Source organism: Moschus berezovskii, chromosome 7, assembly GCF_049115385.1.
Source record: "Moschus berezovskii isolate FMDL1 chromosome 7, NW_MosBer_1.0, whole genome shotgun sequence".
NCBI lineage: Eukaryota > Metazoa > Chordata > Mammalia > Artiodactyla > Moschidae > Moschus > Moschus berezovskii.
This window is the reverse complement of record NC_142466.1, coordinates 29,014,938-29,028,474: the sequence shown is the minus strand read 5'-3', so window position 1 is coordinate 29,028,474 and position 13,537 is coordinate 29,014,938. Positions and strand designations below refer to the sequence as shown.

General features: G+C 40.2%; 1 protein-coding gene and 1 long non-coding RNA gene across 2 annotated transcripts in view; both read right to left on the bottom strand.

Moving 5' to 3' along the window:
* The window catches only part of LOC148777284 (uncharacterized), a 94,908-nt gene that overhangs the window by 22,211 nt on the left and 59,160 nt on the right, over nucleotides 1-13,537 (bottom strand). The gene's annotated exons all lie outside the window — the stretch shown is intronic.
* IFNE (interferon epsilon) lies at nucleotides 9,332-9,956 on the bottom strand. The gene has a single exon (XM_055428145.1). It carries the CDS (start codon nucleotides 9,954-9,956, stop codon nucleotides 9,375-9,377), a length of 582 nt encoding a protein of 193 aa, XP_055284120.1. The 3' UTR covers nucleotides 9,332-9,374.

Below are 13,537 nucleotides of genomic sequence, written 5' to 3'. Positions count from 1 at the left end.
ACTCCTTTTCCTATTTGGAACCAGTCCTTTGTTCCACGCCCAGTTCTAAATGTTGCTTCCTGACCTGCATACAGGTTTCTCAAAAGGCAGGTCACGTGGTCTGGTATTCCCATCTCCTTCAGAATTTTCCACAGTTTATTGTGATCCACACAATCAAAGGCTTTGGCATTGCCTTTCTTTGGGATTGGAATGAAAATTGACCTTTTCCAGTCCTGTGGCCACTGCTGTGTTTTCCAAATTTGCTGACACATTGCGTGCAGCACTTTCACAGCATCATCTTTTAGGACTGAAATAGCTCAACTGGAATTCCATCACCTCCACTAGCTTTATCTGTAGTGATGCTTCCTAAGGTGCACTTGACTTCACATTCCAGGATGTCTGGCTCTAGGTGAGTGATCACACCATTGTGATTATCTGGGTTGTGAAGATCTTTTTTGTACAGTTTTTCTGTGTATTCTTGCCACCTCTTCTTAATATCTTCTGCTTCTGTTGGTCCATAACATTTTTGTCCTTTATTGAACGCATCTTTCCATGAAATGTTCCCTCGGTATCTCTAATTTTCTTGAAGAGAACTCTGGTCTTCCTACTAGACATAAATGGGTCCTTTAAGGTATTTTTCCTGTAACTACACAATTTGCTCTGGAACTATGCTTATTTCTTTCACAGTTCCATCTGTCCTTTTTCTACTCCACCAGTTCCTCCCTCCCAAGCAACGAGAAAAGATAAGAAGATATTACTTTAAAAGATAAGAAGATATTAGCTAAGACTTCGGTTCTTAATGCTCTCAAATTAACTGTTTTGATCAGATTTATGATCACCTTGTTCATCTGACATGAAACCAAATGAATGTGATATTGAGAACAAATAAATAAATTTCCCCAGGGATCTATGCCTTGTTTAGTACAATGCTTATACTGAAACTTAACTTGGAATAAATTTTACTAAAACAACGTGCACTTAACTCTCATACACAGAAAAAGTCACATGAATTATGAGTCAAGGGAACCTGCCTTTTGCTTTACTCAAACCTTGCTCCACCCTTACCAAGAGTACATAATCTCCTCCTTCAGTGATGAGAACTTAGCTGAACAGGTTTCCATACTTCGAAGAAACTGGATTCCTCTTCCATTTAATGAAAATCCATGGGGCTGTTTTCGCGTTATGATCCTTTCCCTGCATACTTGTAATGTGACTCTGGCTATTTGTCTCTAAATACTCATTCAGTTCAGTTCAGTTCAGTCGCTCAGTCGTATCTGACTCTCCGCGACCCCATGAATCACAGCACGCCAGGCCTCCCTGTCCCTCACCAACTCCCAGAGTTCACTCAAACTCATGTCCACAGAGTCGGTGATGCCATCCAGCCATCTCATTCTCCGTCGTCCCCTTCTCCTCCCGCCCCCAACCTTTCCCAGCATCAGAGTCTTTTCCAGTGAGTCAACTCGCCGCATGAGGTGGCCAAAGTATTGCAGTTTCAGCTTCAGCGTCAGTCCCTCCAATGAACATCCAGGATTGATCTCCTTTAGAATGGACTGGTTGGATCTCCTTGCAGTATAAGGGAGTCTCAAGAGTCTTCTCCATCACCACAGTTCAAAAGCATCGACTCTTCGGCGATCAGCTTTCTTCACAGTCCAACTCTCACATCCATACATGACCACGGGAAAAACCATTGCCTTGACTAGACGGACCTTGGTTGGCAAAGTAATGTCTCTGCTTTTTAATATACTATCAAGGTTGGTCATAACTTTCCTTCCAAGGAGCAAGCGTCTTTTAATTTCATGGCTGCAATCAGCATCTGCAGTGATTTTGGAGCCCAAAAAAATAAAGTCTGACACTGTTTCCACTGTTTTTCCATCTATTTCCCATGGTGGCTATTTCCTATCCACCCATAATGTTTAAGTATACAATCCAAAGAGATGATGAAAATTACCATCAAGTCTTCACTAATAGTTGGCAGAAAAACTGATCCAGTAGCCCCCTATTTTGGACAATAATAAGCTAGCTTTTGAAAACAACGGGAAAAAGTGTTACACAACTATAAAATTGAGCCATTTACACCATTTGCATGTATTGTTTTCATAATTTTTCCAACATATTAAACCTTCTATAAACTGAACAATAATTTCAAGCTGGTACCAGTGGTTTCTATATTCAGTTCAGTTCAGTCACTCAGTCGTGTCCGACTCTTTGCGACCCCATGAATCTCAGCACGCCAGGCCTCCCTGTCCATCACCAACTCCCAGAGTTCACTCAAACTCATGTCCATCAAGTCGATGATGCCATCCAGCCATCTCATTCTCTGTCATCCCCGTCTCCTCCTAACCCCAATCCCTACCAGCATCAGACTCTTTTCCAGTGAGTCAACTCGTCGCATGAGGTGGCCAAAGTATTGGAGTTTCAGCTTTAGCACCAGTCCTTCCAATGAACACCCAGGGTTGATCTCCTTTAGAATGGACTGGTTGGATCTCCTTGCAGTTTCTATATTACTTGGCAATTGAAAGCATGACTAACCATCACCAGACTGATGGGGCCAAAGGCCCACAAAGGGTGAATTCAGAAAAGGATTGCCTAAGAAGACCAGAGCAATCAGAAGAGAGGCTCCTACCCAGATTTCTGCCTTACATATTGTGCCATTATTTTACTGTGCCCTAAATATACAAAGACAGAAACAACCCTTTCATCAGAGAAAGATAAGATACTTCACTTCTTACTCCAAGAAGCAGTTTATCCAATATCCCATTTAGGAAAAGTAGAGAAATTGAAAAAGAAAAATGAAAAACTTTACCCCTTAGCTGCTGCTGCTGAGTCACTTCAGTTGTGTCCAACTCTGTGCAACCTTATGGACTACAGCCTGCCAGGCTCCTCTGTCCATGGGATTCTCCAGGCAAGAGTACTGAAGTGGGTTGCTATGCCTTCCTCCAGGGGACTTCCTGACCAGGGATCGAACCTGGGTCTCCTGCATTGCAGGCAGATTCTTCACCGCTGAGTTTTATCTCTAGACAGAATCCCCTTACATATAGAACTTCCCATGACAATATGGTATTGATATATTCCTTATTTCTTTTAATACTATATTTTAAACTTCTTCATCTATTCAGTATATAGATTGACCCTCTTATGCGCTCAGGTAAAGAGATAAGATTTCATTTACATACTGTGAAGCGTTAATTGCTCACACTCCAGTTGGAAGAAAGAGAAGTAACTGATTACACTACAATGTAGTTTGGGACACGGTAAAAGTTGTGATCTGGAGGGGCACAGATAGATTCAGAGAAATCAGACTATAAGGGCTTTCAGTGAAGGAAAAAGTTTTAAGTGAGTCATGAATAGCAAGAATGAGACATTAACACATATTAGGTAAAGAATATGCACCAAGTCAAGGAAACAGAATGTGAGTTTGGGTTTCCTATGGGACCCTTCCTAAAGGGAAGTTCTATATGCTATGCCATTGGAGGTCACGTGCTGAGAAAGCAGACTGAGACACAATTTACCATGCAAGGAGTTTACTAGGGAGTACTATGGGAGCAACACCTCAGGGAAGAAAAACTAGGATAGAGACAGGGAATGCTGAGTTGCCATGCAGTCACAAAGTGGCCTTGGCCAATTACAGTGAGGGGCTCTGAAGGTGAGATGACCCTTCAGAGGTGAAGTGAGGGGTCTGATCCTTTATACCTCTACATCAACCAGTCACTGAATACAGGCCAATCTCAGGAAGGGAGAGAAAACTTGGGCTAAATGCCAAAAGCAATTCCAGGAATGAACCCCAAATCTCTATTTACCAAATATCTACATACCTCAACAGAGATTACTGAATCACTTGCCATCTTTCACCTTGGAATCCTCTATCTGTTAGAAGTTTGGTTTCTTTTGTTACAGCATATTCTTTGTCCAACTGTAGTGAGTACTATACTTGTCGTTTTTATTTCACTCAACCACAGGCATGAGAATCAGAAACTCTTAAGAAAGAAATTTGGTTTGGACCATTTTTCTTAAAAGGCAGTTATTGCTATGGGGTGTAACTGGGGTACTGAAGTCTCTATATACGGCTTCTTTAAGAGAGAAAAAGACTATCTAATCTGCTGCTGTGAAAAGGTAATGACAAAAAAACCATCCTTACCAACTACCATCTACCAACTACCTTACCATCTATAGGATGCTCACTTCTCTCCAGGTACTGCGGGAAAACGTGAGGTCAGGAATTTCAAGAACATGCCTTCATCTGTTAAAAGTCTACCACGGCCATCAAGAAATAGGAATGTGGTTAATAATGTGCAGTCACAGGATCAACAGCATCAGCTTCATCTAGAAATTGTTAGAAATGCCAATACTCAGTCTCCACCACAGACCTACTGGATCAGAAACATTGTGGATGGAGCCATGTGATCTGCATTTTAACAAGTCCTTCAAATGATTCTGATGTGCTGGAGGTGGTGTTTAATTTACTGCATGTGATAAGTATTCTAAGCCAAATCTCTACAAGGGGCCAACTTCTTTTTTTAAATTTAATTATTTTAATTAACTAATTAACTTATCTTCTTGCCACACCAACGGCATTTTGGATCTTAGTCTCCTTAGTTCCCCAATTAGGGACTGAACTCATACCCCCTGCAGTGGTAGTGCAGAGTCCTAACTACTGGACAACCTGCTGCTGCTACTGCTGCTGCTAAGTCACTTCAGTCGTGTTCGACTCTGTGTGACCCCATAGACGGAAGCCCACCAGGCTCCCCTGTCCCTGGGATTCTCCAGGCAAGAACACTGGAGTGGGTTGCCATTTCCTTCTCCAATGTGTGAAAGTGTAAAGTGAAAAGTGAAAGCGAAGTCGCTCAGTCATGTCCGACCCTTAGCGACCCCATGGACTGCAGCCTACCAGGCTCCTCCATCAATGGGATTTTCTAGGCAAGAGTACTGGAGTGGCTGGACAACCTGGGAAATTCCTATTTGTTCTTTGTCTAAATCTCAAAAATAAAATAACTTTATTTGTCCTGGATCTAAAATGAATCCATATTTATGACAGAACTATTTAATTCTCTCAAAAATATAAGAGAATGGAAATTCTATCACCCAGATGGCACTGCTATGAACATTTTAATTTCTTTTCAGACATTTTTCACACATATTTATAAAAAATATGATACTGTACTTATTACTTTGTAACCTATTTTTATTTGATTTAGTAATCTATTTAGCTCAGGACATGTAGAGGTAACAATGATAATTCAGATGACTCACTGAATGAATGAACTTACCTTTACTCTGAGCTCACTCATGTATTGCTAGAAGGGTATCTAGTTTTTTTAAAGTATTTCTCTTTCTCAATATCTCTAAACTTAGAACTTCGGATTTAAAGTTTTAAAATGGTACACATATTTAAAAGCAAGCAATTTTTTAGTCTGTATTAGGCAGTTGAGGCAGTTATACAAGCAGGATGTTGACTTAAGCTAAATGTCTGGGGAAACATTAGTATGTAAAGTATTGGTTTTAGCTTCTAAATATTATCTGCTGTAAGTTTCCACTTGGCAGCTTCCACATGGAGAAGTGTCCTGTTCACCTTGCTGCTAAGTCGCTTCAGTCGTGTCCGACTCTGTGCGACCCCATAGACGGCAGCCCACCAGGCTCCCCCGTCCCTGGGATTCTCCAGGCATGAACACTGGAGTGGGTTGCCATTTCCGTCTCCAATGCGTGGAAGTGAAAAGTGAAACTGAAGTTGCTCAGTGGTGTCTGACTCTTCACGACCCCACGGACTGCAGCCTTCCAGGCTCCTCCATCCATGGGATTTTCCAGGCAACAGTACTGGAGTGGGGTGCCATGAGGAAAGAAATGTCTGGGGGTGAAGATACACTGTAATCAAGTAATTCAATATTGTGAGAGTATGGAAACTTGAATAAGGAAATCCAAAAGCAAATTATTATCATTATTGTCATCATTATATTTGCAAGTAATATTATACACTGCTGCTCATGTCTGTAGTGCCTAGAATACAATGCAGGCTTTTGAGTCAGGCAGACTTGAGAGGCAATCTTTGCTCTGGCATTTGCTCACTCCGTGGCTTGCTACATTACTTTGAGTCAGTTACATACTTGACTTTTTAAAGTCTTGTTCTCCTCACTTGAGGAAAGAAGATAGTATCAGAAACTACCTTGCAAGATTAACTGGAGAACTGAATAACATGTTAACTAATAGATTTGGTTTTGAAAAAGTTCCTGGTTTAAAGAAAACAACAAAAATGCTATAGAAACGAGAAGCAAATAACCTGAAAGCACAGTTGAATTGATAAATACTTCTTTCTCCACTTCCCTATCTCTGCATGAACTTGAAGGTACCTGGGCTGAAATGTGAAGCTGACAGACTTCCTCTGACTGCCCAGCCTCTGCTTCCTCGCCCTCTGCCACTGCTGCAGTTGACCCTGCCTAGGTCTCAGGATCCTATTTGGTTCTTCCTCGTTCCTTTCAAGCCAAATCTGGAAGCACTGGCCGACAGTTAACACACATTAATTAAACTGAAAAGCTTTTACAAGCTTTTATAGCCAGTGATGACATTTAACTAGAATTATACAATGAACCTGAAGCAGAGCATGACATAAAGTGATAGAAAGAGCACCAAATTTCTGGACCACAGCTATGCGTCTCACACTGATGACTGTGGGAAAGTCACCAAGCCTTAGTGACCGTCAGTTGCTCCAGCCTCACACTTGTTCCATGATGATTTTGGGGAGCTCCTGGGTGGAAGAGCTGGAACCCCTTCCTCATCAGCATCTCCTCTCCTTCGGCATTGGTACCCTTCTTTCCAGCTCTCCTCCCACCCAGCCCTTCTCTGGGCCAACCCAAGGGGAGGCTGGCTCACTCCCGTTTCTTCTAGCCCTCACCTAACACTTCCTTTCACCAACAAGACTCCTCTCCATGTGTATTTCTGATAACTGTGACTTGTTAGATATATTTTATTATTTTAATTTGTACCTTTCAAACGACTGAAAATCAAAATATAAAAATATGTGGTAAAGCCTCTTCTACCCTGCCCTCCTCCCTGAGTTTCTCTCCCCAACCCACTCCACAAAATACAGGTTGTCATCATTGTAATTTATTGCTTGTATATTCTTGATTTGTTCATACATAAGTAAGGTCAAATATAAAAAATTTGTATTACATTTTAATCTCAAATTCAGCATTTTATATACAGTCTGCATCTTGCCTATTTTTGTTTTTTTTTTTCCCAGTATGGTAACAGCACCTCATTCTTTCCTCCAGCTGAATAGTTTTCCTTTGTGTGAATATGTCTTCACTGTTTCTAACTGGAAGGATTTGGGTGTTTTCCTGTCTTTTGCTATTATATATAATGTTGTAATGAATAACGCTGTATGTAAGTCACTTCACATGGATGTGAGTGTTTTTACAGGACACACTGAAGATCTGCACTTGATGAATAAAGGTATACATGCATCTGTGATTTTAACGGAGTTCACCAATTTGCCTCCACAGTGATTGTGCCAATTTCTGGTGCTCTGGCAAATTATAAGAGCATCCCTCCTCCAAAGTCTCCATGATAGTGCTTTAAAAATTGAATTCTACAGTCTGATCTATCTGATAGGTTATAAATGGCATATTATTCACTTTTAATTTCTATTTTTTATTGTTACGTGGGAGGTTGAACCTCGTTTCATGCATTTATTTTTTCCTCTGCAAACTGCTTATTCATGTCCTTTGGCCTTACTTCTACTGTGTTGCCTGTAATAAATGTTCAGTGTGTGACGTTATTTTCAGAACTTGCAATATAAACTATTCCTAATATTTCTCATTGTTGCTATCAATTTCTGGCAAATAAAGAAATCACTGGACAGCACTCAGAATGGGAGAAAGTATTTACAAATGAAGCAAATGACAAGGTATTAATCTTGAAAATATACAAACAGCTCATGCAGCTCAGTATTAAAAAAAAAAAACCCAATCAAAACATGAGTGAAGACATACAGATGGCTAACAAAGACATACAGATGGCTAACAAACACATGGAAAGATGCTCAACATTCACTAAGTAGAGGAATCAAAACTACAGTGTGGTATCACCTCATACCTGTCCGACTAGCCATCATCAAAAAACCTACCAATAATGAATCCTAGACAGAGAGTGGAGAAAAGAGAAATCTTTTACACTGCTGGTGGGGTGTAGGCTGACACAGAGACTATGGAGAACAGTATGGAAGTGCCTTCAAAAATTAAAAATAGAATTACTATATGGCTTGGCAATCCCACTCCTGGGCCTATAACTGGAGAAAACTATAATTCAAAAAATACATGCACCCCAATGTTCACTGTAGCACTATTTACAACAGCAGGACATAGAAGCAACTTAACTATCCATCAGCAAAGGAATGGGTAAAGAGGATAATATTCCATTAAATATATATAATTATATAATATTACTCAGCTAGAAAAAGGAATGAAATTGTGCCACTTGCGGAGACATAGATGGACCTAGAGACTGTCATACAGAGTGGAGTAAGTCAGAAAGACAAATATTATATAAGACCACCTATATGTGGAATCTAGAAAATGATACAGATGAAGTTATTTGCACAACAGACACAGAGAATAAATATATGGATACCAACAGGGAAAGGGAGGTGGATCAGATGGTAAAGAATATGCCTACAATGCAGGAGACCTGGGTTCAATCCCTGGGTCAGGAAGATCCCCTGGAGAAGGGAATGGCTACCCACTCCAATATTCTTGCTTGGAGAATTCCATGGACAAAGGAGCTTGGTGGGCTACAGTCCATGGGGTTGCAAAGATTCGGACATGACTGAGCAATTAACACTTTCAATTTCATGTATAAAATAGATAACTAATAAGAACCTGCTATATAGCACAGGGAACTCTACACAATGCTCTGTGGTGACCTAAATGGGAAGGAAATCCAAAAAAGAGGGAATATTTGTATACATATGGTTGATTCACTTTGCTGTACAGCAGAAGCTAACACAACATTTTAAAGCAATTATACTCCAATACAAATTAATTAAAAAAAAGAAATCACTGGGATGGATATTCAATGATAAGCAAAGTATTACAGTGAAGATAAAGTTCATTATGTCTACTTGGCCAGTTTTTATGAAAATATATCAATTTGAAGAACAATTATGAAATATTAATGAATCATTTCAACTCATAAAAATTTCAGATGGACAGAAAATACAAAGTGACATTACAAAATAAAAACAACTGTAGTCAATGGGCATCATCTTTAAAGCAAAGATATATATACATATACACACACACAAAACCAAAGAATAGTACTACTTTAAAACAGAATAGTGCCTGCATAAATCCTACTACCCCTCCGTGCTACGCTTTTAAAGCTTGCAGTTGGCTCTTCCTTCACATGGTTCAAGTTTCCATGCCCTGTTCACTCAGCTTTCTTGTGAGTCGGAACACCAAGAACAGACACCGGTTGATTTCTACTTGGACAATGGTCCAGGCACAGCTGCTATAGTCCTGGCTTTCCAGGTAATCATGGATCCTTTGGAAATACATTTTAACCTGTAATCTAAGGTTCTTACTGCCCAAGGTGTCACTTTTCTGCTTTGCTTGCAGTCTCATGAGTGCTTCTAGGTATTCCAGCTGTTGATGAAGTTCAACAAGGAACTTTTCTGTGTGACTTTCCTCCCAACCATCCAGAGATACAATTGCCCTGAAGAGGTTGAAGATCTGTTGAAGCATCTCATGAAGAATGGCCAGTACTTGTCCTTTCTGATACTGGTGAGGATTCACAGACTTCTGGGGAAACAGAAAGCTTTTCCTGTGTGGTAGACACTGCTGAATCGACAAAGTCTGCAGTTTATTCAAAAGTTTTAAACTCTCTTGGTTCACTCTCCTTTGCTGGCAAAGAACCAGTTTCAGCTCTTGGGAGCAAACAGTAGAAGAAGCCAACAGAACCAACACAATTTCAAAGAAAGACTTGTTAATCATGGTGAAGGTCAAATATTCCACTTATCTCTGTGCAGACTGGATAAAGCTCCGACTCTAGAGATTATTTGTTTTGTGCATCTTAGATTATTCTGGAAAGTGTTCTCTTTTGTAGTTTTGTTTTCTAATGTTGTCATTTCTCCAAGTTTACATGGTAAGTTTTCTGGTTCCCTTTTCACAAGGTTTACGGGACATTTCTTCCACTTTCCCCATTGTGTTGGCTTATTTGAGGAAGTAATTAAAAGAATTTTTCTTTACATGTGTTCCTTGAGACAATAACAGACCAGTCATGCAAAATGATCTTCTATTACTCTCATTATTTATTATACACAAAGTTTCACTCAACACAATATGCTTTCTAAATATTTAGTCAAGCTTATTAAAGTTCTTTTACTGAGAGTAAATTTTTCTTTTTAAAGGAATAGTCTTTCATGGAGTTATGTTTATCAGAGGCTTAGCAGCACCTATATGGCATGTGTGTGGGTGTGCTAAGTCACTTCAGTCATGTCTAACTCTTTGCGACCCTATTGACTGGGGCCCGCCAAGTTCCTCTTGTCCATGGAAATCTCTAGGCAAGAAGACTGGAGTGGGTTGCCATGCCCTCCTCCAGGGGACCTTCCTGACCGAGGGATTGAACCCAAATCTCTTACATCTGCTGCACTGGCTGGTGGGTTCTTTACCACTAACACCACCTGGGAAGCCATAACACAGTCAGGCAAAAATTAAACAAAAAAAAATTTAACTGAGTAAATTTAAAGGTCAAATTGGTTCCACCGAGCTATAGAAAAGGAAAGGTTTTTAAAAGTAGAAAGGGGGCAGAAAAAAAGAAAATTATTAACAAAAAACATACTGTTTCAGGCAAAGTTGCCTTCCTAAGGGAGGATGGAAGTGCCTATACGCAGATTACTTCACTACTGCTAACCAGGTAATTCTAGGTTGACTGGTTAAAGGTTACATTCCTGGGGTGTTGAAACTGCAATTAAGTTAAATATTAAGTCTTGGTTTACTGGCATGGAGTTTAGCATAAGTAATTCCATTTTGGGTCTGTTGTCTCCTTTTTACACTACTAAATTTAAAACCTCAAGTAGAACTGTATCTTTACACAAATGCTTGAGCAAATTAACCTTAAGATATGTATCAGCAATTTTAAATTGCTCTGTGTCTTAGCCAAGCAGTTCAGTATCTAAGATTCTAGCCTATGGAAGTAATATAAAAAGGAAAATATTAGCAAAAGAAGATTGTTATAAAATTATTGCAATTGCAGAACATTAGAGACACCATATAGGTCCAACAATAGTGGAATGGTTAAATAAGTGTTGGGAAATCCATATAATGAAATGCTATGTAAACATAAATAATAACATCATGTGTGGAAAGAGTCTGGGGGCAGTTGGTTAGTCTATATTCCCTAGGGTACCAATAACTAAGGAAAATCAATGTGACTAGTTTACATCAGTAATGCTTCTTGAATTACAAACTCCCAGTTCCATATTCTTTTTTTAACAATTACCTTTTAGATTAATTAACTTTCTGATTGTGCTGGCCTTTGTCGCTGCATGCAGGCTTTCTCCAGGTGAGGTGAGTTGGGGCTACTCTCTGCTGTGGTGCACGGGGCTCTCATTGTGGTGGCTTCTCTTGTCACAGAGCACGGGCTCTAGGGCCACAGGCTTTAGAAGCTGCAGCAGCTGGGTCCAGTGGTCACAGCACGCAAGCTCAGTAGTTGTGGTACCACGGTTTAGCTGCTCCGCGGCATGTGGAATTTCCCCAGATCAGGAATTGAACCTGTGCCCCCTGCATCGGCAGACAGGCAGATTCTTATCCACTGTACCACCAGGAAGTCTCCAGTTCCATACTCTAAATTCTTCAGAATAAACCCCCATCAACTGTTCCAATCTTCTCTCTCACTGTTGCTCCAAATGTGGTATATGTGTGCATGCTCAGTTGCTTCAGCTGTGTCTGACTCTTTGTGACTCTATGGATTGTAGCCTGCCAGGTTCCTCTGTCCATGGGATTGTCCAGACTTGTGTGTGCGTTTAGTAATATTTTCTTTCTCTAAAACATCACTTGTTGCCTGCTTCATTCCCAGTACCTGTCTGTCCAAGGACTAAGGACTACTTCTCCTTTAGGGCCTAGACTGCTCCCAGGGAGCTATAATCTCTTTTCTGGATCCTCACAGAACTTTGCACCTTTTAAGACACTTTTCTTGGTCTGTCTTATAAATGGTTATTTATTTAATTGTCCTACAACCTTCTAACATTAAGACCTCTTATGAATGTGTAATAAACACTCCTATTTTTACTGTCTATACAACTATAGTAGGAGCTTAATAAACCCATGTTGTCTTGGACTGACAATGTGCTCTACCACAAAGTAATACAAGATGTTACATCTCATATTTGATCTTTTTTTTTTTTTTTTGCAGGTCATTGAGTGAGATCACAAGCACTGGAAAGAGAATATAAACATGCATGGCCTCATTATCCACCAGCTCAATTATATGTTGGTGTCATTTAGTCAGTCTGATCTTAATAAACTGAGTCAACATGCTCCATGGAGGAATCTTTTCCTGTTCAAAAGTTCAACTACATCAATCAAAAAGTTTCAAACATTTTGGGTGCTGTGGAATTTGAACTTTCAGATCCAGGTCCATGAGAGTCAAATTACAGAAATCTCTTATCTGAGCTAACAAGGTAAACAGGCTTTAAGCTGATGTCAAGGAGTGGGAGTTGGGAAGAAAAGAAAACTTCACACCGAACTGGACAGAGTAGAAACCATTCAAAGGTAGTTATGTCACGTTAAACTTTGTGCCCATGACTATAAACTTAACATCTAAGCCATATATAGTTTGCACTGAATATTGTTCTGGAAAGCATGCCCTCTTTGAAAAGTTTTTAAACTCTTCACAGGATCAAAAATTACCGAGTAATTCCATACAGTTATTAGTTATTTGACATCTGTACATTGTGCTTCTCTGCTTGGTGGTGTCATCAGGAGGACAAATGTCTGAATACTGCTGCTGCTGCTGAGTCGCTTCAGTCGTGTCCGACTCTGTGTGACCCCATAGACGGAAGCCCACCAGGCTCCCCCATCCCTGGGATTCTCCAGGCAAGAACACTGGAGTGGGTTGCCATTTCCTTCTCCAATGTGTGAAAGTGAAAAGTGAAAGTGAAGTCGCTCAGTTGTGTCCGACCCTTAGCGACCCCAAGGACTGCAGCCTACCAGGCTCCTCCATCCATGGGATTTTCTAGGCAAGAGTACTGGAGTGGCTTGCCATATTTCCACATCCAGGGCCACTAGTAACTTTATAAAGTGATTCAGTGGCCAAAGGGCTCTGTTCCTTCCGACTGGCTGCTACAGAAGCCAAGTGCTTAAGGAAATGATAGAGAAAAAGAAGAAATCTGTCACGTATTATCAGCTGAATTATGGAATTTAAAGTCGCAAAGACCTGGAATGGAATATTCTCTCTACCATCTGCTGGTTGTGTGACTTTGTGCTTAATCTCTATCTGCCTCAGCTTTTTCATCTCTAATTTATGTAACAGTTTGGAGGATTAGCAGATAAAATATTATAAATAAAAATGTAGT

Coding starts and splice junctions, on each gene's coding strand:
- IFNE (XM_055428145.1), bottom strand. CDS start 9,956: ATGATTAACAAGTCTTTCTTTGAAATTGTGTTGGTTCTGTTGGCTTCT.